The sequence below is a fragment of the Pleurodeles waltl genome, chromosome 9, assembly GCF_031143425.1.
Source record: "Pleurodeles waltl isolate 20211129_DDA chromosome 9, aPleWal1.hap1.20221129, whole genome shotgun sequence".
Lineage (NCBI taxonomy): Eukaryota > Metazoa > Chordata > Amphibia > Caudata > Salamandridae > Pleurodeles > Pleurodeles waltl.
The window spans coordinates 1,045,914,552-1,045,941,922 of record NC_090448.1 but is presented as its reverse complement, the minus strand read 5'-3'; the positions used below and the strand labels follow the sequence as shown (position 1 = coordinate 1,045,941,922).

Sequence of the window (27,371 nt, the reverse complement as noted above, 5' to 3'; positions counted from 1 at the left end):
CCCTTCCGGTGAAGTGGCCTGCATGAGTGATCAGATTGTTAAGGCCTTTGCGGGGTTTTACCGGGGTTATATGCGGTGGACGAGCGGGACGATGCGGCCCTGGACTCTTATTTAGAGGGCATAGCAATCACTCCTCCTGGGAGGGAGGCGACGTTATTAGACCAGCAGATGAGGCCAGAAGAAGTTATATCAGCGATTTCCCGCCTGAAGAATGGGAAGTCCCCCAGCCCGGATGGGTTCACAACATTGTTTTATAAGAACTTGTGTGGAGCTTGCGCGGCTTTTTAATTCCTTTCGGAAGATGGGGACTCTGACGCAGAGTATGCTGGACGCTACCATTGCTGTTATACATAAATCGGGTAAGGACCCAGAGGACTGTGCTTCGTATAGACCGATCTCGCTTCTGAACATAGATGCCAAATTATTCATGGGGATACTTGCCTTCCGCCTTAATTCTTATATGCCGGGTCTTATTGATCCCGATCAGTCAGGTTTCATTCCAAATCGACAATGTGGCGATAATACAAAGTGACTTTTGCATCTGCTAGATAAAATTGATAGATCTCGTAGGGAGGCGCTTTTCCTCTCTATCGACACTGAAAAGGCGTTTGATAGGGATCACTGGCCATACCTCTTCCGGGTTCTGAAGCGCTTCGGTCTGGGCCCGGGCTTTAGATCTTGGAGCCAATGTGCTTATCGGTTCCCCAGAGCGGCGGTTCGAGTCAATGGTGTGCTTTCTACACCGTTTCCGGTTGGGCGTGGGACCAGACAGGGATGCCCACTTTCCCCCCTCTTGTTTGCGCTATATATGGAGCCCCTCGCACAGCGCTTACGAGATAGCCCCTTGGTTTCTGGTGTGAAATTTGGCAGAGACCACCATCTTATTACCCTATATGCCGATGATGTGATTCTTACACTTGCGGAGCCCGCTACCTCTTTGCCTGCGCTTATGGAGCTACTAGTAGAATTTAGCCAGGTTTTGGGATTTAAAGTGAACATGAAGAAGTCTCAGGTCCTTAATCTGTTTTTGAGCTCTGATCATGAGGAGGATTTGAGAGCTCGATATTCCTTTATTTGGTCGTCCTCGTGCCTTTCCTACCTTGGGGTTGAGTTAGCGAGGTCCACCGCAAAAACGGTGAGCCTGAATTATACAAAGCTGGTACGCGATACACAGCGGGATCTAGAGTTGTGGGGGAAGACATAAGCGGTCTTGGCTGGGTAGGGTAGCTGCGGTCAAGATGGCAATTTTGCCGCAAATACTGTATATATTTCAGGTGCTCCCACTGACCCCACCCCCCTGGACGATTGCCGCCCTACAATCGGTGGTCCTGAGATTTATATGGGAGGGTCGACCGGCACGTCTATCGCAGCAGATTTTATACCGCCCCAAGAGCAGTGGGGAACTGGTGATCCCGTGTCTTCTGAGATATCTTCAGGCAGCACAGCTGCGCTTTCTTGTAGAGTGGAGTAGCCCACTCACGGAGAAACACTGGTGTTTTATGGATCAGGCGGTGGCGGGCTCTCATATTTGGAAGGAGCCTTGGCTCCGGCGCAGGCATAGGGCCGGAGGTCTTTATGCGTCCCGATAACAGGGACAACGCTACGGGTATGGGATACGGTGGCTTGCCGTTTAGGGCTGAATCTTTCCCTTCCCAGATGACCCCCATAGGTGCGAATACTGATTTTGAGCCTGGACTCCGTCTGGAAGGCCTGAGACGTTGGTATGAGGGGGGCTGTAGGAGGGTGGGAAGCCTTTTTGATGAACACGGGGTCTTGTCCTTTGACCAGATGAGAGAGGCCTATGGCCTAATGGAGGTGGATAAGCTTATGTATTATCAGGTGCGGCACTGAGCTCTCTTACTGGCGAACAGAGCTCTGATAGATAGGCCTCTTACGCCATTTGAGAAATGGCTGTTCCTAAAGAAGGATGATAGGAGAATTATCTCTGAGCTCTATCGCCTTATGCAAGGAGAAGGCCGTCGCCTAAGTCAAAGGGTCAGCTGAGATGGGAGAGGGAGTTGGAGAGAGAACTCTCGTATGAGGAATGGGACAACATATTCTATAGAATACACCACACAGCATATAATGCCGCAGAGACAGAGATATCATACAAAGTCGCCTCTTACTGGTACTACACTCCAGCGCGGTTGCATGCATGGGACCATGAAAAGACAGAGCTTTGCTGGAGAGGGTGCGGAGCTACAGGTACATCTGCTTTGGCACTGCCCCAAGTTACATCATTACTGGGAAAACATTATAGATGATATAGATGCAGCGTTCCAGGTTAAGATCCCGAGATTCCCATCATACATTTTATTGGGGCTGCCCAACCCTCTTACTTTTCCTTTAAGATCTCTAAAAGGAAGGCAGATGGACCTAGCACTCAATGCGGCGCTGCAGCTAATTCTAGCTCCCTGGGGTACAGATAGGGTCCTGACTCTTGTCTCATGGCTTCAGAAGCTCTGGTTTATTCTTGCAATGGAGAAACTTACATTAGCCTCCCAGCAGCGGGTAGGAGACCTGGGTGAATTATGGAAGCCGTTTCTTCGGCTTCTTTCTGCAGAATTTACTGAGCTGACATGTCCGACCTACCTGAGAGTTTTGAGGTTGATTTAAATCCTTGGTTGGAGGGCTGTGGGGGGAGGTTGTTTGAGGGGGGGGGGGTGTGCTTGGATGACGGAAGGGGTTGAGGGGGGAAGCATTGTTGAAGTGTTATTATTTATATGTTTATGTGGTTCTCATCCGCGGGACTGACATCTTGGATGATTATTGGACATCGCCAGTAGGCACATGGCTCAGCAAGGAGAGGATTGACGGGGGGTTCCTCTGAGCATGGTTTTGGGATTCACGAGAGAGACCTTTGTATGAAGATTTGGCATTGCTTCTGTGCGGATATATTTCAATTTATGTCCCGCGATGGGTGGTGTTTTGTATGTTTATATTTCTATAAAACAAACAGATTTGATCTTAAAACCTCAGTCTGATTACCATGACCTGAAGACCACTTATCTCCACTAACTTTAAGGATACCATTCTCCCAAGAGATTATCTACTCTACTTGATACATGCCCGCTGCTACGAGGTGAGAACTCATGCTGCATTCAGAATTGGATTCCAAGGCTGCTAAGCTCCATTAGGCAAGTTCCTGGGAGAAACATTTTGAGGTCCTGTGGTGTCACGCGGAGCACTTCCTAATCTCACTCCAGTGTGCCCACACTCTCTGCTCAGAGCCTACTGGGAGAGTAGACACATGGAATGGCCAAAGGTCTCATCCATTGCTGCTTAGCACAGTCACAGGTGTGATTTGTTGGATATAAGACACTGATACTGGGCATGGCAAAAGCCAACCCCTTTTGCCTTATGCACTCTAGGCTCAGCTGAAGGCCCTGCTCAGAAGGTAGTGAGGCTGGGATAGCGGCAAATAAGGACATGTGTTAAAATATTTTATTACAAGGTAAACAATTCATTGAAATGATAAAAGAAGCTGAAAACAACTGCATTGTCTCAAAATGTGGGTGTTAAAAGGAAGGCTTTACAGTGTATATATTCTGTTACTACATCAAAATATTTCCTTTGCTGCTGAGAAGTTTTCAGTCACTATTCAAACGCATAGTACATCTGGATTGTATAACTGCAAAAACAAATTTAAAATACATGCAGCTTACCACTACTATCAACACCCAGATGGACCTCCTCAGCTGCATCGGGTGGTCCACTTTGAGATGGTGGAAGAATAACCTCTCCCTCGGGGTAAACAGGAAGAATTTCCATTTCTGATGGTGCAGCACCTCCATCTGGGAATGAAGGGACATTCTCATTGTATGATGGCCGGTCTATAGATGTTGGGACAAATAAATCCCCTCTATTAACTGTGATTGGTGGGCTTCTTTCGTCAACAGGTTCTTGGTATTCGTTGGCTGTGTCCCCTTCTTCTGGAACATCCCCACGTAGTGGGTTACGCAGCACTTCAGAAAATGATGGATTGTGAGTTTCAGGTTGAGACAATAATGGTTCTTCATGTTCAGGTACACTGTGGTCCACGTGAACAGGAACATCAGCATTAGAAGGCAGAGAATCATCTTCAGAATGCGCATAAAGCCTTGGAGCCACATTGGTGGGTATGGGTAATGGGTACTCAATTTCATCCTCCTCCTCACCATAGAAGGATTCAGGATAGTTATTTTCGTTACTAAGATCTGGATACAGATCATCTCCTTCATTGTTTTGTGTGCTTTCCAATGTTACCACAGGCTGTACTCCAGGCACCTTCTCACTCGCCCCTGCAGGAATGACATTGTCCATTTGGGTGATGCTACCAATGTGAAAGACCCATACTCCAGGAACTCTTACATTGCTTTTTCTAAAAAGAAACAAAAAGTCATTTCACAAAGCATATTTGTGGGAGTTTTTTGCAACAGTATTGCTTGCTGGAGTTGGGGCATGAGCATTCTAAGGCAGGGCAACATGTAAAACCTGTGACTCATAACAATGTTGGTGCTTCAGAAATGGCATTGAATACATTAAAATGTATATTTACACAGTATCATGAATGTATCCTGCTGTAATTATTCTTCAACCGTAATGTCAAGCAGCTGCAATCCTTTCACTGCTATTCACGTTGAGAAGTGCCAACAAGAGTACACCTCAAAGATCGTTACTGAATATAGTCTTATAACAGGACGATGGGTGGTACATCTCTTTGACAAACCAATATATTTGTACTAATATATCTCAGTACAGCTAATGGACTTAACAGTGATCTGGAACATTTTTATGCAAATCTATGGGTAGTTACCCTACCAGCTAACCAAATGACTTAATATCATTGCTTAATGCAATGGAAACATTGCTTCAATTTTGGACTTCTCTAGACTTATCCATAGCTCAATTGGTCCAGAGTGAAAATGCAAGAGTCACCCGTCTGTCTGTCAAGCAAAAGAGAATGACTGCACTAAAGGGAATGAGGAGATGAAAGAAAGTGAAGTGTGTAAAACAAATACTATAAGAGCTGTAATTGTACAGAAGTGAGAGTTCAACCCAATAACTCCAGAATACGTTATCATGTGATAGGTCACACTGTTACTCTTACTTGCCTATATCTGAAGATCTTCAAAATAATAAAGAATACATTGAAATGCTCACTGGTAGAGATCTTTCACAGATTGTTCACTGCTGGTTATGCTGTAATACGGTGCTTCTCTCTTCAGGAAGTCGGACTCTCCTCTGCTGAAACCCACCCGAGCCGGAAGCTCAAGTTGGACATAGTAGGATTCTTTTGGTCTTGTTCCAAAGAATTGAATTCCATCTTCAGGATAAAGGAAAATGGCATAGGCATCTGCATCATCATACGCTACCACTGCCTGAAAAGTGTTAAACTAGAGACAGTGCAATGGATTAGAAAGGAGCATTTGAGAAGGGACTAACATTAAGGTAGACTATGTTTTGTAACAGTAACATAATGCACAATACATGCAAAGGCATTATACAAGACAAGTAATCATTTTCAAGTAATGGCAGTTCAGATAACTTTTGGCAATATTCCAAGACACCAAATATACATGATTTAGTAGTACTTCAAAACCCAAAGATAGGATAGATTTCCTATTCATGGGGTAGATTGTTATTCAGCAAGTGCATTTCTACCAGTCTGTTCTGCTTGCAGTCATCGTTGTCACTGCAGCCTTAGCAACTCAAAATAGTATCAATCTCCTGAAATGGGGCAGATCAGTGAAAACAATCCCTTTTGTTGAATCCTCAGTGCATTTCAAATTATGTACTTCATTACAACAAACATGTTAACCATGTAAATTAATCTTCTTAGGTCTGGCATATAGACACCTTTATGGTTTAATCTTTTTGTTATTATTCAAAAGCTTTCACATACACCCACCAACCACCTCTGGCCGATGGGGTGGCACAAATCAGTAAAATAATGTTATGTGATTAAAATGAAACAACAAACCAAAAAAGTAGCTACCCTTCTTCAACCTATCTATGTATTTGAAGGAAGATTCCTCGTGTCAATATCAGTTTTGTAAGTTGTACTCCTAGGCGTCCTTCCACTAGACCTAAGTAGGACTAGGTTCTCTACTCTGTACTATTTTACGTATGTGTGATATGCAGATCTTCCATATCTGGGACAGAGGAGATCCTGTATTCCAAGGACAGGCACGAAACCCACTGTCTCAAAATGCTTTCAAATTGGGCCTCTTTTCTTTCCAGATTTACTGAGAGCTTTTACATACCCAAGAGCTCCCAGAGCCTATTAAGCTAAGCACCAAGACCAATTTCCCTGACACAGACAGCAATGACTACCTGTCTACGTGCTCATAATACAATGGTGATTGCTTTGCCTCTCCTGGAGCGCAGTGAGCAAGTCTGCTCACCTGGAAGACCAAATAAGGTATAGGATGGAAACTGTGGTATCCGTGTGTCTAAGATAATGTTGATGCTGGACAGTACCTCCAGCCAATGCAACTTGGGGGCATTGACATGAATGTGCCTATGCCCCCACATTTTCTCCAATATGTGGGAAATCTCCACCTTTACCATTTGTGAACCCAAGCTAGTGTATAGTACCAATTGAATGTCGATGTCAGGAATGCCTCCCTATCAGAGCTGCTTGTTGCAAAGGTTAATGCTATAACCAAGATGTTCACCCATTATTTGTCTGTGACAGAGTGTTTGAATTGCTCCTCCCATCTCTTTTGCGCTGGAGAGCTCCCAGTGGGAACGGTTTTCTGAAGAAATTTATAGATGTCAGGAAGTAGGTGCCTTCACGACCCATTTGTCAAATACCATTTCGTGGGCTGCTTGAATCAGGTTTATCTGAGGCGTGGGTGACCCCCTGCTGAATCTGGAATTACTGTATGTATTCCTTCCCAGGGAGACCATAGTCTTGTTTCATATGTTTGAGGGACTCAATGCCCTGTTTGTTCTAGAGGTATCCTACATGTTTACAATTAGCAGTGCACCACTATATATAATCCTGGCCCACTTTTGCTGCTGGTACAAATTCTGGTTTACAAAGTAGTGGGGACATAGGGGAAGGGATAGATGTGAAGCCCTTTGAGGTCTCTATCTTTCTAAAGTAGCCCTTAACAAACGGGAAAGATTATATGGCGCATGGTCTCTTGAGACCGCTTTAGCTGTTTTCCGCAGCTGTATGTGATAAAAAATATTCATGAGGAAAAGATACATACATAAATACATACACAGAGGAGCTTTGGGTCAGCTCCCTCACCCATTAGTCTGTTGAGCTGTCATTCATATTGTTTCAGCCCACTGCAGTATGCAGCATACAGCATGGGGTAATGACTCAGGTCAGTTCAACCATTGGCTCACATGCAGAGTGACGGATGGCATTTTGCCTAATAACATACACATTTGCATAAAATTTTCACTTTGATGTCCGAGCTGGTGGGCCTATATTTTACTTTTACAATGTGTTTTTCATTCCACTCTTTATCCTTTTTAGGTCTTGCCTGCAAACAGCGTATGTGCTGTTGTTGTGAAATGTACTGTTTACTGTAAGGGACTTAGGGCCAGATGTAGCAAGGCTTTTGCGCCTCGGAAACGGCGAAAAACGCAGTTTGCGAGGCGCAAAGCCCTCACGCTATACAGAAACGCATTTTGCGAGTTGGAACCGACTCGCAAAATGCGTTTCCGACTCGCAAATAGGAAGGGGTGTTCCCTTCCTATTTGCGACTCGCAACGCGATGTAAGTTGATTTGCAACCGCGAAAGCGGTCGCAAATCAACTCGCAGTTACCATCCACTTGAAGTGGATGGTAACTCATTCGCAAATGGGAAGGGGTCCCCATGGTACCCCTTCCCCTTTGTGAATGATCACAAAAATATTTTTTCAGAGCAGGTAGTAGTCCTATGGACCACTGCCTGCTCTGAAAAAGAAACGAAACAAAAGGTTTCGGTATTTTTTTCCAAGTGCAGCTCGTTTTCTTTTAAGGAAAACGGGCTGCAGATGGAAAAAAAAAAAAAAACTGCTTTATTGAAAAGCAGTCACGGACATGGTGGTCTGCTGTCTCCAGCAGGCCACCATCCCCGTGAGTGCCCAGACTCGCAATGGGGTCGCAAACTGCGACCCACCTCATTAATATTAATGAGGTGGGTCTTTGCGACCCCATTGCGAGTCGCAGAAGGTGTCCGAGACACTTTTCTGCATAGCAAATTGCGAGTTGCAATTTGCGAGTCGCTCGGAGTCGCAAATTGCAACTCGCAATGTGCCACCTACCTACATCTGGCCCTTAGAGCCCACACATTGCTTACCATTCATTGACTTCATTGTCACCCATATTTGCTGCCTCCTGATCTGCAAGGGGTTGCCAATAGCACTTCCTGTTCTTTCATTTGAAGTATTGACCAACTACTGATAGATTTAGGTTGATTTCTGCCTTTCCACTGTCCCTGTTCTCTAGGATTCAGGTACTATTTTCTTTATTTCTCCTGTCTGAGCTGCTTCTTCCCTTCCCACCCACCCCCACCTGTTGTCTGTGTTGCTTCCTACCCACCCACTACGTATCCTTGTCTGTTTTGCTTCTTACCCATTTGTCTGTGTTGCTTCTTTCCTCCTACCCACCCCGCTTGGTTATCCATGTTGCTTCTTTCACCCCACTCCCCACTGTTTGTGTTGCCCCACCAACATCCATAAGAAAAAAAAAATGCAGTCACACAACCAACATTGGCCGCATTATAGCATTTTTTTACTGCCCCATTGCCATTGTATGTGTTGCCCATTACCACTCACCCTCCCGTTGTCCGAGTTCCCCAACCCCATCCAACTAAGAATAAAACAAACAAAACTCTGACGCAGCCAGTGCTGGCCACATCATAGCGCTTTTTTTTACTACTTGTTGCCACAGTTATGACTGTGGCCCATTCCCACCATCCCTCCCAATGTCAGTGTTGCCCACACCCACCAGCATAAGAAAAAAAGTGTTTTGTCGAGTCAAGCAATGGCCTTGTCAGTCTTTTTCCCCAAATACACTTTTAGCCATGCAGCTGTAGAACAGGACTAAAAGGCATTGTAAAGCCAAATGTTTTAGCATAGACTAGACCTACTGGCTTTGCCAATACTTGTTCATTTTCTATAGTTATCTGTGTGTGTTACCTATGGCTTTAGGTTGCTGGTCAAACCAATAGTACATTTTCTTTGTGCCAAGAATAATAGTTTCTCGTAATACGCATTTAAACTTTAAAATGGCATCTGTTCAGCCTCCTGCCACAACTATTACATTCTGGTCTTAGCAAAATACGAACTATCTTGTCTGACATTTACCAGCTAGGAAAACGTGAATGTATCCAATAGGAAAACATAAATCCTAAAACGTTATGCATTTGTGTACTCGGAGATGTCCTGGCAACCATGCCCTTTTACTGACAGATGTGGCTAGAGAACAAACAGCGTTACTAGCAAGCAAGAGGAAATATCTACAGCTCATCCCCTGGCATCATAAAGCTCCAGTTACCATAGCACAGCAATTCCATCATTCCTCTTTTAGTTCATTTGTTTGAGGACCTCAGGCCAACCAGAGAGTGAAGAGATTTCAAACCGTAGTAAATGTGGCCGTGCGCTCCCCAGAGAATGATTTTCAGCCAGTGACATTAACAGCTTAATGTCCCCCTCCTTTGCTGTGTGAGGGAATCAGACAAAGGAGCAGACATGTAGTAGTAGTTTTACTTCCATTCTATCGGCCACTGAATGCTCCGAGGAGGACCTACTAGCGGGCTGAGTTTGTAAACTTCAAAGTTAGTTGTTTCCTTTAGCAGCATTGCAGCCAATGTAAACACCTAATCATTTACTAATCATTTACCAAAATCTGAAATGCCATTGCACGGCTCATTTTCATTGACACGTTTCACTTCGGTTTATAGCACTACTTCAAATCTTGAAATCGGATAGGACGATGGAGCTTTTCGCTTGCTTCGTCCATTTTGGGTCCACAGTCTCAGAACTGATAAGATGGCAGCGAAAGAACATTACAAGAGGCAGAGCACAGTCCCCACATCCTGAATTGTTTTCAAAGACGCATAAGAGGACAGTGTACACATTCCCCAAAGGGACCCCAGCACACCACAAAACAAAAACAAAGGTCTGTGTTGTGGGTACCGCAGACATCTGCGGCCTGTATACAACATGCGTATTCTTTCTCTTCTGGTACCAGAAAAGCATAGCAACCTCTGGCTTATAGAACATGTAAACAGTTCTTGACCATACTTGCTCTGCTATTGCCTCTTCTGACTTTTCCTCCAAGTTTTGGACTATCAGAATAGCACAGCTTCATTTGCTTAATGAATTCTTCTAGATCGCAAGCAATGAACTATACCTGAACACCAGCAAGGAGGAAGGCTAGATACCTTTTAGCAAGGCATCCTATCCTGGTCCCATCATTCAGCCATTTAGACAAGTTTCACATTTAGCAATTTTCCCTACATTTTTGTTGTGTCTGATGCTTTAATTGAACTGAAGCGGCCCTTCATACTGCTCGAAAGTTAATGCATTGGGGCTTCAGGTTATCTAGGTACATAAGAATACATTGTTTGAATGCAGTTTCTACTGAAGGGGGAAATTACTATTCCACAGGTGGGTAAAAGGGAAAATGTTAAGGATCACTCAGGCCTATTTCCACCCTTCAGTTCATAGAACCAGACTTACTTTTCAGAGTTTTTCATGGTAAGGGTCTTCTGGATTTCAATAAGTGCAGTTTTGCCAGTGGCTAGGGACCACATTCATGGAATCCTACAGCAAATGGGAAGCAGATGGGCAGGCTGTAAGCCCACAAGTAACTACACCATGTCTCGGTTCGAGACAACGCATATGTACCATCTAGAGCCGAGACCTAAACTGGCATCTTCCCTGTTCTATTACAGTCATTACCTTTTCAGGCTTGAGTTCTAATCTGTGTTCTGTAGCAATTCCAACAACCTCATAATGGTTGTCCACCAAGACACTCGCCCACTACTGGACAGTTGCTGTGATTTCAAGGTCACAAGTTTGTAGCATAGAAAAAAAGACTTAGCTTTGCATCATTCAAAAGGTCAACAAATTGAGTAACATTAAAAGAGATGAAAGTAAGGCTATATTTAGAGTCCACAGGTAAAGCAGGTGTGCTGTATGAAGTGATGGTACATGGAAATGAGCAGCCAGAGTGAGGATATGGAAATGACTGGCAATAACAAAGTTGTCTTGGATGGTGGTAAAGTTTTTACCACCACAGCCATCGCTGTTGTAATAATCCGAAGGTTGGTAATTAATGGCAGGAGTGGCTCCTCCGCTATGGCAGAGGAGCGTCACATCTCCCATCCCTCCCTCCCCCTACCGCACTAGCAAACCTTTTTACAAGAGAACGGTAATAAACTATGTTTATTAGTGTTTTCTTTTAAAAGGGGTGGGACTATGGGGCTGTGACGAGCACGAAGGGGGAGTGCACAGCACTCCTCCTTAGTAAGCATGTATGTTTGGCTGGCTGTCTCGGGCCAGGCCAAACACACATGCGCACTGGGCTCTCTCCAACCCAACAACTCCTGTGTTGCTGGGTTGGTAACAGGAAGAATCTTTCACTCTGCTGAGGAGCACCCTTGCTGGGTGCTTCGTCCGATCCAAACGCTACATTCACGCTGCCAGCAGCATGAAAGCAGCGTTAGGATTGGACGCAGGGCAGACTAGGAGGCTGTTCCTGCAGTTGAGGACGGAGGAGCGGATCGGCATGGCAATAAAGGTACTTTTTTTTTTTAGGTTATATTTTCTGTTTTTTTCCCCCCCCCTCCCCACTTCCCTCCTGTGAGCTGCCACTGAGTAATGGCCTGATATTGAGTTGAAAGGCATCCTGCCCCCTCTTTCCTTATTGCAAATGCCATAGGTAATACGCTTGTAATATGGGAGACAGGATACCTGTCTTGTTTGTCAGTGTCCCATATGGTCAGACTTTACCTCCAAGACCGTTGTGGAATCGCATATTTCACAAATCAAATAGCAAGTACAACAAGGATTTGTAATGGAATGGGTCTCGCATTTGCTCAAGATAGAGCTATTAGCGTTGTAAACACCTAACCGGAGTTTTCTTGCCACATAAATTGCAAATGAAAAGTTAAACAGTTTCACATAAGGGAGACAATTCACAGCACCACGGCCGCAATGAGCATCAGCGTGAAGAGACACACAAGAGGAAAAAGAAGATCGCTCGCAGTCAAACGTATCGCCAAAAGTGCAATTATCCATGTAACAGAGCGAAGGTCAAGGCGGTAACAAAACCTCCCCAAGGAGGGACAAACGTAAAACATTTACCAATGTCAGAGGAACTTTGAAGGGCAAGCCCACGAACAAGTGGTAGTGACGGGCATTGTTAAAAGTCCAGAAACATACCAACACGTCGGAAGAGCAGAGTTTGTGCGCTGCTATGGTTGTACCTAAAACAGAGCTCTCAACTTACTAAGGTCCATGCACAAGTAAGGTACACAATTTTGCCTTACCGTCTAGGATTTTTTTTCTTGTTTATCACAATATATATTCAGGACTTCAGTCCCTAGAATGCAAAGCAAAAAACGTGCACTGGATTAGCTGCTGACACTTGGGACTGGAATCCTTGCTAGCTCTAAAAATACGCACAGCACGGAAGAGTGGTGCTGCCACCATTTTCGATAAAAAAAAAAAGTTAAATACGTTTTAGTACTTTCCTTCCCACGCTTTACTTTACATTAAAGCCACTAACCATGTGTGATGAGCTATACATCTGGTAGGAGCGTTCAGATGAGAGAACGTCTGAAACGCATTGAGGAGGCAGGCATTTAAATTGCTTCATGTACCGCTCCCAGACTTTGAACTAAGGTAAAATGATTTGCATTCACACTGCATGCCTGCCTTGAGAACTTCAGACCACGTGCAGCACGTACATAAAAAAAGTCGCTTTTTGTACAAGGCTTTACTACCAGATGTTATTACCCTCAAACTGCCCCGCCCTTTTACCACTGGGACTAGAAAACTAAATTAGCGTGGGAATCCAGCTGTTTGAGTTCACCTCCTACACGGCGCGAAAGCAATGTGTTCTTCATTTTTATACAGTAAGATGCCCTTTGATTCTTTACAGAAGCTATTTGAATGATTTTTAGTAACCATGCAGACATGTTTAGTGTGAATGCGAACAATAGTTAACGGTCATTTTTAAGAAAAGGGCAATCGCATTTGTGTTTGACTTTGTTTACAACTCAGAAACACGCTTTAACTTTTCAGTAATCCTTCTTTCATCATTACAAATTTTCTATCCTTAACTCCCATGGGGCAATTTTTGAGACAATATAGGGGGCACAATATTTATGTCAAGACGATATCATGGCAACAATATTCTGCTGCCACTCAATCAAACATAACGGACATATCTTAAGTGTAATGTCAGTGACAAAACCTATGGTTAATCTATTTCTTCACACCATATTGACATCCTCTTGAATGACATGGTCTCTGGAGACCAGTGGCCCCTAAAACGTGAGGTGGGGTAGCTGAGGTATGTGTCAACAAGAGGATGGATGGTACCACACAACAATGGGCGTTGGAGAACTGCCCATCTTGGTTGATGCATATCTCAAGTCTAGCCTAGTCCAGCTTAGACACTTGCCCTACACTGAGATACACAGAACAGGTTATGAGGGATCGAGGCACAATAAGAATTGTTCGAAATGAGGTCTCTAGTTGGCAGTGGTTTGCACCCCGTCCAAGTAGGGACCCTCACGCTAGTCAGGGTGAGGGAGTCACACAGCTAAGATAGGCCTTGCTCACCCCCTTGGTAGCTTGGCTCAAGCAGTTAGGCTTGTCTCAGAGGCAACGTTGTGTAAATTATTTGTACACACACAGTAACAAAGTGAAACCACTACAAAAGTACTCCCCACCAGTTAAGAAAAATATCCAATATTTATCGGAGTAAAACAAGACCAAAACAACAAAAATCCAACATACACAAGTAAGCATACACATTTTCAAAGATTAAATATAGTACAGCGCTTAGAAACACAATAGCTTCAACTGGGGCTATCAAAACAGCTCGACTGAGTCACTGCCAACAGTCCCACACCACCCGAGGAAGTGCAGGCCGGCTACAGAGTCCTAGAGACCTCGGTTACAGTACCTTGGAAAACAATGGGGAACCAAAGACATTGCTTCGCTGGAGCCGGTGTGCATCAGTTCCTTACTGCTAGGCAGGAGAGGTGAGGCTTTGGTTCCTTTCTGTTGTAGGGGAAGTGATGCTGCATTGGCAGTGAGGCGTTGGTTCCTTACAACAAGACAGGGTCGATAAATGCAGCAGGTCAAGATATGAGGCACTGACTTTGTGCGTTGTGATTACACCACAGGGCCACAGCGGAGTCAGGTGGCATGGACGTAGGTGACACAGCACTCTGAACATGCTCAGTGGCGTGACTTCAGTGGTGCTGTAGTAACATCGGGCCTGCACTGTAGGTCATGGTAATTGCATTCACCGGGGACTATGGCCCTGGGGCAGGCAGTGGTGCGGGGTCACAAAGCGGTGTCCGTTCTAAACACTTTCTGATAGTTGATGCACTAGTTTCTATCTTGTTGCACTGGAACTCACTCCCAAGGGCCCAGGTACTGGTTTTGGTACCACTTGGCAATTCCATACTCTCTGCAAAAGAGCCCAGTCACTGGCAGTTGAAGTTTTTGTTGTCCCTGAGACTTCTTAACAGGAGGCAAGCTCAGTCCAAGACCTTGGAGAATCTGTGGAAGCAGGATGTAGAAAGTCTAGTCCTTTCACTCCCACGACAGAAGCAGCAAGCAGCAGGCCAGCACAACAAAGCAACAGGCAGAGTGGCAGTCCCTACTACAGCATCCTACTCCTCTTTCTGTCTGAATTCCCTTAGTCCAGAAGGATTCTAACTGTGTGGTGTCAGAGGTCCAGTGCGTATACCCATTTCTGTCTTAAGTAGGCAAACTTCAAAGAGAAGCCTTTGCAGTGCACAGGACCCTGCCTTTCCCTATCCTGGCCCCAGACACACTCCAGGGGGTTGGAGACTGCTCTGTATGAGGACAGGAACTGCAAGTGCAAGTGTGCAAATGTCTTCTCCTCCCACCACTGTAGCTCAGGAAGACCTATCAGGAAATGTAGGGTACACTCCAGCTCCCTTTGTTTGACTATCCAGATTGAATTCACAAACATCCCAATTGTCATTCTGATCCAGATATGTATTCGACAGACAATCAGAGGCACAGAATGATTAATCAAATAAATGCCCACTTTCTAAAAGTGGCATGTTCAAACCTACAATTCAAAAATCAACATCACCAAAGGATGTATTTTTAAATTGTGAGTTCATCTCTATCTGTTGCCAAAGGAAAATTACACTTAAAAGGTATTTCAAGGAAATCCCCAGGTTACCCTATGGGAGAGAAGTCCTGCAACAGTGAAAACCGATTTAGCAGTATTTCACTATCAGGAAATATAAAACACACCAGTACATGTCCTACTTTTTAAATACACTGCACCCTGCCCAGGGGGGCCGCCTTGGTCTTACCTTAGGGGTAACTTACATGTAGTAAGAGAGAAGGTTTTTGCCTGGCAAGTGTGCCCACTAGTAGCATTTGATTTACAAGCCCTGTGCAGACATGGTGCACTATACTAGGGGTTTAGTTGTAAATCAGATATGCCAATCATGGAAGAACCAATCACCAGTATAAGACAGAGAGCACTTGCACTTTAGCACTGGTCATCAGTGGTAAAGTGCCCAGAGTCCTTAAACTAGCACAAAAGAATTTCAGCACAAGATCAAAAATAGGTCAGAATAAAAAGGACAGGGGAAACCATGCCAAGAGCTGACAGATCTAACAAGAGGCAACTGGTATTATTTTGGGAAGCAGATATTAGGTTGCAGGGAGGATGAACCAGCCTTTTTGTTTTTCTGAAACAAGATATACAACTTTTGAGTGATCAGTATTTAAGTCAGTCAACATGCCCTGCCACTAGCCCCCGCACCCAGCCTCAGATTTTTGATTCCTACTCATTAGCCTATATCAGACCCATCAATCTGCAAGCAGGACCAAAGCCTGATTTTTTGTGACACCTTGTCCAGCAGATTTCTTCAAAGCCTAGTCACACTCAGCCTACTCATCAGAGTTGTTTAACACCTCTCTCAGATAAGGTTCTTGAATCATGGAATAATAACTATACTGCTAAAAAGAATCTAAAAAACAAATTTGCATGATGCCTCCAACTATTGCCTTGAATTCTCCCATTCCCCACTTGTGGAGGAGGAGTTCACAGAGCAATTCCTAAGCTATATTATCTTCTAGAGGACCACCAGTTAAGCATAGTGCAGTGTGGACGCCACTCCAAGTATGACACCAGCAGAAGAAATAATGTTGACACAGGTCTGCCTTTAATTTGTAAGTTGTAGGCAGAAGAAACTTAATCTGCATGCAGCCCTCCCTGCTCAAACTGTCTGCAACAGAACAGCTGGAGCATTCCAGATAAACCAAAGAGAGACAATGCAGGAGGGGAAGACAGACCATACCAAATAACATAAAAACTACAACAAAGATGTAGTTTTACATAAACATGCAAAAGATAAGAACATAAATACATATATTGAATATATTGGACATTTTATATATATATATATATATATATATATATATATATACACATATACATACACATACACACACACACACACACACACACTACACATAGGACCGCCCCAAGACATATAAAGCCCTCTTGCAGTCAGGGCTACCTAACAGCTCTGATCCTCCTTAATCTCTCAGTCCTATCAGGCCATCAATCAGCTCATATTAGGAAACACGTCATGAAAAGGGGGCAGGGGTTAATGTGAAAAAAAGACAAGAAGGATCTAATGTTATACAGCAAGTTGGGAACTAGGTAGACCAGATACATATGGAAGGTATTAATAACGCCACTTTATTAATGTATTTTAAAACTGTTACAATTTCAAGGCAGAAACATACTAACAAGGCTCAGCCTGCAACACTCCAAATCTTTCATGGCAAAAAGTAGGGCTAAATAAGCCCACCACAGACAGCATAAATACAGAGCAGGCATGATCTTAATGTAAACAAAATAATCCAGCTGTCATTAACAATCTCTCCTACTTTCCTCTGATAGATCATCACCAATCCGAACTATAGAGAATACATTCGCCAGTCTTCCGACAAAGTCCAGGAGAATAAAATTTGCCAAGTTGCAGCTTAGTGGAGATGAACCCACCCTCCATCAAGATCATAACCTCCTCATCATTATTATGATTGCAGATATTCATTTGAAGACATTACTCTTCATGGAAGAGTGCTTTAATGATTATCTACCCAACAGCATCCTAGGAGACACAAAGCTCCTTCAACATTCCTCCAGATCAAAAACCTCACTCAACTTTTCACTAACCCAATATATGGTAATAGATTATTCCAGGGCACAGTCAATTCAAAGTCCACCGCCCTCCCTCCAGTGCCAGATCCCTATGTTGGTCCATTGGGGAGAACAATTACAGTTCCCTTACATTCTTAACTTTGAACGTCTATAATCAGAGGCCAACCCAAATGGTGAGCAGTGCTAGAATCCTAAAGAGTAAAGACTTGGATTGCCTACTTACCTTAGTAACATCCCATCTAAATATGTGATGGGCTTTAACAGTCTTGAACCAATCACATCAATTACCAGCATTAATACAAAGCCTTGCAGATACGAGCACAGAAAGTCTATTAGGGACCTACTAAACATTAGGCAACAAAAATACAGTACAGACACATAAAAGGAAAATTCAGACACTTCCGTTCTGAAATGGTGGTCAAATGTGCTGAAGAAAAACATGACAATATTTATTTTATTCAAAATATGTTTTTGTAAAACACTACAAAATGCTCTAGAGCAGTCTCATATCACTAATGACACACAAACTAACCCAGCATTTCCTCACTGGGATGAAAAATAACAATAATATACTAACATAATCAATGGACCAAATCTACAAATACCCTGCAGAACAAATGTGAGACGGTTCAGTGAGTTTGCTAAGTGCGCTTACACCTAAACGTGAGCAAGGTCATAACTACGGTACTGAGAACCAGCAAAAAAGCAGTATGAACACTAAAAATAATCTGGATTTTTTTTAGATACTAAATTGGCATCCAGGTCAACACCACTTCCAGGGCATTTGCCAAAACTGGCTCAAAATCTTCAATTTCTTTATACAACCAAGAACATCCAATGGCAATTTGAAGGTAGATCAGGCTACTCTCTGCTAAATATAACGGGTCTGGGATTCCAAATAGCTAACCATTTCAAAATATATACATATTTTAAAATGTATATGTCTCTTCAACCTGGATAAATCACCAGAAAGCTATGTGATCTACCTACCTATAAAATGTATGATGGAAAATTATCTTCAGTGAGACTGCCAATGAAGTATAAAACCAGGCTACAGCAGGAAACCTGCAACCATATAAGTCGTAAATGGCACGTTTCATATCATGTACAAAAATAAGGCCTACCTATTAATTCTGCAAGCCACTAGTGCCTTATGCCCAAACACCCTCAACGCACATGGGGGGATTGACATCAGTGTGTGTTGTCAGTTGGTGTACCACTTTTCTGAAACGGGAGCATCTGATCAAAATAATACTCTACACTTGCCCCTGTGCTGTAATCTTTAGATTCTTACAAGAATACTTTTTCTGCTAAACTCTCCAAACCACACACAGGGGCCCCAATACATGGCCAGCAACCAGTAGACACAAAGGAATAACTTAGAAGCACATCACAAGATATCTTCTGCTGATTTGTCTGTATTCCAAACTGGAGCAATTGTCCTAATGAGACCAAAAATATAGAACCAACAAGAAATGTAGTTTTTGCTATCCTACCCCTATGTCATTGTAATGTTCCGTTATGCATTGCATACCTACCCTGGTGATCAAAAGTTCAGTGGCTAACCTAGTATCCAATTCTCTATCATTGGCCTGCCTCCTAGACAGAAACATGCACATAAACCAGTGTTTGAATGACACTGAGAAAACATGTCAATAACAAAAGCGGTCTTTGAAATATCATCCTGTGCACTGTAGAACCACTAAGACTACTGTAATGCCCTGCTGACCGGGGTAGTAAGGCAGCTATTGGCTCTGCCAAACAATATATAATATTCAGCAGCCATTCTAATCACAGATGCTCTCACTTCACCCACATAATCCCAGTTCTCACCTCTCTGCAACAGCACCCTACGAAAGCCTAATGTATACTAAGAGGTTCAGGACAACATTCTATATATACTGAGAGGTTCACCTCAACTAATCTAAGGGACCTTGCAGACAAACACTGCATCTAAAGAGACACTAGAGAGCAAGGCGCTCTGCCTGGACACCCAGAGGTTTAAAAACTAACTGACTCAGATAAAAGCCTTATCAGTGTTCTCCACTAGGAGCCTGGGCATGCTGCTTCCCTCATAATCTTAAAAAAATAATTACAACACCTTCTTTTGAATTTTTTTTCCATACAGGTGAGATTTAGCTTTGGCTGTTATTGGCAATTAAAAAGCTCCCATGATTACCAGTTTACAGGTCTAATGAGCCAAATTACCCCCTCTTCAGAGGATTAAATCCTGACACCAGCAATCCATTAAAACACTTAGCAGCAAGCCCATCTTGTGTAGCTGATCCCACAGAAGGATTATATTCTTTTCCATGTAACACCCCTGTAAGAAATCGGGTTACTGGTTGAGGGTGAAGGAAGCTCCACTCAGGCAACAACCATAGTTCTTGTTGGGTTAGAGCATAAAAGTCACGAACCTGTGTTTAACTCTGATGGCTTGGCACAAAGCCATTAGGCTTAAATTATAGGCAAAGCGTTAAGTATTTATACAGCACACAAGCAGTAATAAAGTGAAAACACAACAAAAGAAAACTCTGAAACTAATTTAGAAAGAAAGAGTACATTTTCATAAATAAAATTATACCTGAAAGACAAACATCCAATCAGTATAACTAGAGTTATTCAGTTTCAAAGATGTAGGCAGATATAGCACCTAAAAGCAGAAAGCAACACTTGCGGTCATCTTGTTATGCTGTACCGGGGGTAAAGTCACATGTTCAAGCTGACTGTGTTGGAGCGTATGCTGAATACAGGGATCTGGTTAGTCCTTCTGAAAAAGTTACCTTTTCAAAGTCTGGTGCAAACAATTCCGTTAGTAGTGAAAAGGACTGCGAGGAACTTTAAGAGCATTGTGGCTAGTTGCCACTGTAGCCCAAAGACCAGACCTGGCGTTGCAGACATTCATCACTGTGGAATGAACCTCTGGTCAGTGTTGAAGACTGATGTTGCTTGACCTTTGTATTGGTGATCACCGTGGGCTCTTAAAGCTGTAGCTTGAAGTGAAGATCTTGTGTTGCTGGTTGAGGCTGTAGCATGAAGAACCAGGTTCACCGGAGCTTCGCATTGGTGATTGTTGTAGGAAGCAGAATATTTGTGTGAACACAACTGTGAATGGGACAGAACAACCCAAAACCTCAGGATTTCTCCTTTTCTTGAAGAGGAGTGTTCTCTTGATGCCAGCCAACGGTCCAGGACTGGGGAGGCACCTTGTGGGGATCAGGGACTTTCTCTAGTAGAGGCCTGCGAGGTTCAGGGAGGTCCAGTTGCAGCAGGCCAGCTGGGTAGTTGCAGGGGGCCCTCTGGAGCCGGTTGTGTCGCTGTAGCCAGAACACGGGGTCAACTAACGGACCTTTGCCTTGGAGTCCACTCAGGTAGCTTGGAAATGAGGGAGCAGATCCAGTCTTCCTTCTCAGAGATCAGAGAAGGTCTCAAGGAGCAGGACTGTCCTCTGGGGGAGAAAGCAGGCCTCAAGCAGTAGGACAGTCCTCTGGGAAACATGGCAGGCTTCAAGCAGTAGGACAGTCATCTGGTGAACAAATATGTCCTCAAGCAGTAGGGCAATCCTCTGGGGGAAACGTCTGGCCTCAAGCAGTAGGGCAGACCTTTGGGGAACAATGCAGGCCTTCCTCTTGTAATGAAGCAAAATGAGGGGAAGGGGGGCTCTATATTCAGACACTTCAGACCTCAGCAGTATGTTTGTGTCTGACCCTTTACAACAACCTTCTATGAAACACAGACAGACAGTTTGAGGTCTCTTCTTTCTTAGGTAAATATCAAGCTGGAGACTTCAGCAATTATTCACTTAATTTGTTTCTTTTACTGAAAATGATTTAAAAGTGTTTTTCTTTTTGCTATAGAGCGATTTGAGGCTTACATCCACTGAAATCAAGATCTTCGTCTGTGGACCAAGGTAAAAATATGATTCTTCCCCCCCTTAGAACCACTGGACAGATGTAAAGAAGTTGGGAGTTATCATTGAGTCCAAACTTTTACTCTGAACATAGTTTATCCAAGTGGCAAAACATTCTCATGCATTCAGAAGACTATGTCATAGCTTTCTTAATCTGGCATTTCCTACAGTGCCCAGTCCAGGATAGCTTGTTGGGCGTTTACCATACAAATAACCTGTACACTTGAGCCTCTGATACCTAATTCAACAACTAGAATGAATCTTAACACCACAGCCCAACAATTCAAGTACTACACCTGTACAAACATTGTGAAAAACCTCTGTGCCCTACACTGACTAAAAGCTACAAGAGAAATCCCTTTCAAGGCGCTCTGAATTACTCACTGGGCAATTTGTTGGGCTGAAACAATGCTCCTACAGACCAATCTCAAAATCTATAGTCTGCTCCGATCCAGAATGATCCCATTCTTGATTATCCCACCCATTCAGAAAAACTCACACTGGAGGGAGCTCTTAGTACAGACTTGCAAGTGTAAGAACACAATTTAAATTAGGATTATTGGCATACACCTTGAATTACAAAAAGCATTAAAGACCTGGTCGCTTCCTAAAACATGATGTGTCTTGTTCAGGCTACAAAACATGCTGGTATATATCAAGACACTGTCAGACTAGGTCTAAAATGCTTCTGCATCCTGATCCACGCATAATGAGACTTCATGGCTGCTACAATAAAACTGGACCACACTTACACTACAGCTCAGTTCAATAGTTCTTCCAGACATAGGTGGTAAACTGAGTAGCTACTTACTCGACCAACCACACAAGGCGACTACATCTTTCAAGTCAAAGTGGCACTTCTTTGGAACCCACTACCATCTGATACTCCAAGACCACTCGTTGACTCCATGTTTCCAGTGCTGGGCTTTAATTTAGTGACCGGATGTATTCTGCAAGTTCTAGTTCTGCTTCACCTTCACTGCGTCCTCTCAATCCAGTCTAGATGTTTGGGTAATAGCATGCTTTTAAGATCTTAAACAGCTTTGAGTGGCTTTCTGAAGCATTTAATGGACAAACATATTTATTTCCAAAAACTGTGAATCGTTCCATTTTTGTACTTAATTAGCCAATGGTTGACATATTTTAAGTTTTGAAGTACATAAATGACTTGGAATCCAGCTTCCCTGTAGCTTTTCATAGACCAATAACCACCATATTAAAAGGTAAATTGGCAAACAGGTTCATGCTGTAGAAAGGGCCCAATTGTTGCACTTTTAATATTCCCAGGAAAAAGTATTCGTTTAGGTTGCTTGGGAGTATTCCTAGAGAAAACTACTTTTGAATTTTTAAAATAGCTTAAGGCTAGAATCACACGGAGAAGGCCATAGAACACTGGACTTTAGGGAATTGTTGCCCACTTAAAGGAGTTGTGTGATCTTTGCTTTGGGAAGCTGACCTTTCACGGATACTTCAGACCTTGTGGAAAGGTCTGCAGGTCTATAGGGTTTGTAGGAGCACATGCATTCCATACAGATTTAACATTTTAACTTCGAACAGCTGCATGGGGAAAAGAGCTTACAATGGATACCAGACATCTGGCATATGAACCACTAAGGCACGGTTCATATTCCAAATGTGAGACATACAGCAGACACCACTTCATAACCAGACCTGGGGGCAGCACAGACAGCTGCGAGGTTCATTTCCACCATGGGAAGAATGGAGGCATCCAACACGCATGGTAGGGACGAATGGTTTCAGAGTACCCGCAAGATATCCTTTACCAGCACAACTGCACCGCATCAAACAACCCAGCAACCTAACTGTGCAAACCCAGAGACACTGGAGCAACCCAAAAAAATCTACATACATATCTGCCAGACTGCACGGCCTCAAGTAGGGATTCACTGAAAAAAAGACTCGAATAAAGATTTAAGATAAATTTAAATCAAACTCTGACAAAGCAGATAGTGCAGATTTTCGTATAGTAAAATGTTTTTAGTGTTATGCTCTTGTGTTTATTTTTTGCCAATGGTTGCAGGCGCCGGGCACCGACATTTATTTTTCAGGACTGTGGTTTGCCTTTTATCAGCCGACTTAAAAAGTAAAAAATTGAAACCGGGGATGCGAAATATAAGGAAAGGTCTCAAAAGTAGAAGGAAGAGAAGGAAAGAACCTGCACTAGTAGTGAGAGAAGAGACGGGTAATGTAGGAGGATGGAAGAAGGAGGCATGAGCGAAAACTAAGACTAGGCACTGCGCAAACTTTGCGTCCTTCGCAAAATGTGCAGGCATCAGGAGTGATCAAGCTGTGAAAGTTGTGAAAGTCTCACAGTAACGAAATGCTGCAGCAGCTCAAACGATCCAATGTCCTATTTGGATGAACACTGTAAGCTATCATTTTTCTATATAAAAAAGTGAATAAAACGGGGCTAGGCTCTCAATGAAGGTCACCTGAGAACTAGAAAAGAAAGACCTGTCACACCTGTATGTACAGATCCTGACCGTCTCTCATGCACGGTCACACGGGCTGGGTGCAGCAGGCTGTCTCCGGACTCCTTGATGCTCAGTCGCTCTATCTGCCTCCCTGGCAGCACAGGTTACCGGGCACTGCCCGGGAGAGGACAGGAATGTGAAGAGATAACGAAATGACAGCTCAAGAGAGGAGACGTGAAAAGCAAAGGAAAACAGCAGATGGACACATTAGAAGCGAGACAGAATGGCTTGAGAGATCGAAGAAAAGGGGATTTAAAGAAAATGCGGGAAGCCAGGACAGAACGTGTGAAAATGAGAACAGAGAAAAGATGTCGGAAAAACGAATGCAGCATTAATTTGGGTGAACGTTCATTTTGAAAGAAAATGTCTATTAGCAGACTGAACGCCACCTCACTGGAGACGCTAAAGGCCAATGAGTCACATCGACCCTTGCTCATCAGACTCCTGAGTGGCGATGAGGCAAGCAGGAGGGTAGTATGACGTATGAGGAGCTGACAGTGACGAGCAGAGCAAGGATTTGTCAATGGGAGATGGCATGACAACCTTGCAGTGGGAGGTAGCGCCTGGGACTGGTAATGATGGGCAGTGCCTGAACAGGCACTGCTGGGTAGCGAGGAGCTGGTGGTGCAAGGATCAGTGTGATGTTAGACAATTACATTGGCAAGTAGCATCTGAGATTGGCACTGGTGGGCAGTGGCTGGAATCTGCACCGTGTGCAGTGTCAGGAGTTTTCACTGATGGCAATATTGGAGACATGGCATTGGTAGAAAGAGTGGGCAGCTGTTACTGATGGGCAGGGTTAGACAATGCAGAGTTCTCATCTGTAGATAGCACTAGAGGGCAGAATGAAGAGAGTCGCTGGTAGACAGAATAATTATCTGTTACTGTTGGGCAGTATAAAGGCAAGGACTACTGGCCATAGTGATGAATGAGGCATGAGGGGCAGGGGTGGGCTGAAATTGGTGGGCAGCGAAACAATTGCAGTGGTAGTCTCTGAAAATCTGGCACTGGTGGGCAGCATAAGAAAATGTCATTAGTAGTCGCTGCAAGGAGCCGGTATTGGTGTGTTTAAAACTGAGCTATTATAAGTGGTCATTGTGGGAACCGAGTACTAGTGGAATTACACTATGGCAGTGCGAAGAGCAAGCAGAGGGCAGCACCATTAGGAGGTGGCACAGGTTGGCAGGGAGGGAAATGGCACAAACGGATGAAGTGAGGGAGCATCACAGGGCCGGGACTCAGCCTATTGTACTTCTAGCCCATGCGACTGTTCATCAGAAAAAGCTGCCTACACAGTGTGGGAAAAGTATTTGGGCAGATGTTGTGAGATACTGACATTATTGAGCAGTGAACAGCTGGCACAGGAGGCAAGAGTGAGGAATTTACATTGGTGTAAGGGACATCAGGCTGTGTTGCTGTCACACTGGCACCTTTCAGAAGGACCAAATTCACTACTATGTTTACTAGAATTGGGCGCTGTACAGCACAGGAAGACTGGGAGAGATAAAAGTACTTAAATTAGATAGAGTTAGACAGTAGTAGATGGTTATTCTTTTTCTTTTAAGTTGTGGGGCAGTGAGGGGATCAAACACCACATTGCATTCATTGCGACAACACACCAACGTGATATCAACAGACGTGAGGGGTTTCTGGAGCCTAGTCTAGTCTGGTGATCATTTTAGGGGAACTTGAAGTTAGTTCTAATAAATAAAACTAGTTCTGTGCCTAGTACTTCCAGCGATCAGTGGCTGTTTCTGTTGCCTTGACTGAGTGATACAGCATACATGTCACTTCTATTTTGCTCCCATGTGTTTCCTAATATACTATTCACACATTTTAGGCATACGTCGTCTGTCTCTTCTTTGAAGGCTACTTATCGAGCCAGAAAACTAAATCATTTTCAGCATCGATCACTATGCGCCTGCCTTCACAGCAGGAGAGATGCATGCAGTCAAGACCGTCTTCTGTCTGCACGTGCACAGATATAAGACCTCAGACTTGACCGCAATGGTGAAGACATTATGGGGATTGCAAAAGAACACACTATGCCCCCAAATTCAATAAACTCTTGGCCCAACCATCTCATACCCATAAAGACAACCACAACATACAAAAGACGCACACAGACTGACAACTACAAGAAATCTTAAAGTATGGCTTTGATAGTGACCTGCCCAACAATAAACAACTCCCTGAATTCTATAAATGAGTCATCTGTAGGTTAGGGCTGGATATAAACAATCGCTGCTATCTACCTTCACACCAGATCATCTCTCTGGTTAAGGCCTGTGCCCAGTTACATTTAGATCATATAAATTCTGTATATGCGGGTCTACAGGTCTATACCACAATGAGGCACGCTACAGACTTCAGAACTGGACTGTCTAGGGTGTTCAGGACAGGGACAAAATGAAGCCACAGCTAGCCTGATTGTGTTGGTTGCCAATGGCTGAAAGGGTACAATTAAAGATTCTGCTATTCGTCTCTTGAGCCTATGGATGTAGATGCCTTGGCTATAGACAGTGCATGTTCCTCCGATAGGAGCACTCATTGATCTGGAGGTCATTCTTGATAAACTATACAAGGATAGAATAAAGCTACATATTGTCCAAGCTGCCCTACAGTTTTGTTTAACTTTTTGTACCTGCTAAGCCTAGAAGCCTGTATTCATTCACACCCTTTCCCTCCTCTATGGTATCCCAGGTGTTCGTGATCTATTGCTGGTGAACCCAATGATGCTTTTCTGAGCCTCATGGGTAGGGTTAGTGTTGAGAGTAGGATTGTCTGAGCCATACTGTACCCACATATGATATTATGCCGCTTTCTTTGAGACATTGAGATTACCCTCCTGTAACAGTGGCCAAAGCAGGACATATTTGAGGACATTTGTGGTGGAATTATGGCTGTCCCTACATAGTTGCAGCTCATATTTAACATGTTTGTGGGCATTCTTAGTAAACTTTTGGTTAGTTGTGCATCACATTGGCCCATCTGTGAAATATTAGTGGGCATTATTGGTAACATTCCGAGTTATTCCTGCAATATTTTTTCCAATCCTTTACATATTTTGAGCATTCTTGAAAACTTTCTGGTTGGCCCCAGAATAACAATAGCTCATACTTGACAAATCGTGGGCATTCTTGACAAGGGTCTGGCTACCTCTAGCAAAACATGTGCCAGAGGTTGCCACATACATGGCCTAAAATAATGCACATTTAGAGTGCCATCATAGCAAGACCACACAGGATCATAGAGCATTTATACATTCCCATCCAAAATTCCGAAATGTTTCACAAACCTCATCAAAAGTTCGTATATCTTTCCAGTCTGACATACTTTACAAATTAGTCAGATAGAACTCTTCTATTCACTGGTACAACCTCAATGATTGACATTAAAGGCAAATAAAACTTTCTATTATTTTAGTTAGCATTTACAATAAAGAACTACACACGTACAGTAAAGGTTCCCTAATGAAAACAATCGGAGTTCAGCTGATAAGAAATACATTTGCTAACGTGAAGCCTTTTTGAGACTGCCTCCCGTAGTTGGGAGAGCTTTAACTAAG

General features: G+C 43.6%; 1 protein-coding gene across 2 annotated transcripts in view; it reads right to left on the bottom strand.

Annotated features, from left to right (window-relative positions):
* Positions 1 to 27,371, bottom strand: part of NID2 (nidogen 2) — a 449,243-nt gene that overhangs the window by 381,416 nt on the left and 40,456 nt on the right. For both annotated transcript variants that reach the window (XM_069208632.1, XM_069208633.1), the window contains exons 3-4: positions 5,143 to 5,375; positions 3,666 to 4,360 (exon numbers count right to left, since the gene is read on the bottom strand). In XM_069208632.1, coding sequence (XP_069064733.1) covers positions 3,666 to 4,360; positions 5,143 to 5,375 — 928 coding nt within the window. The remainder of the gene's footprint in view (positions 1 to 3,665; positions 4,361 to 5,142; positions 5,376 to 27,371) is intronic.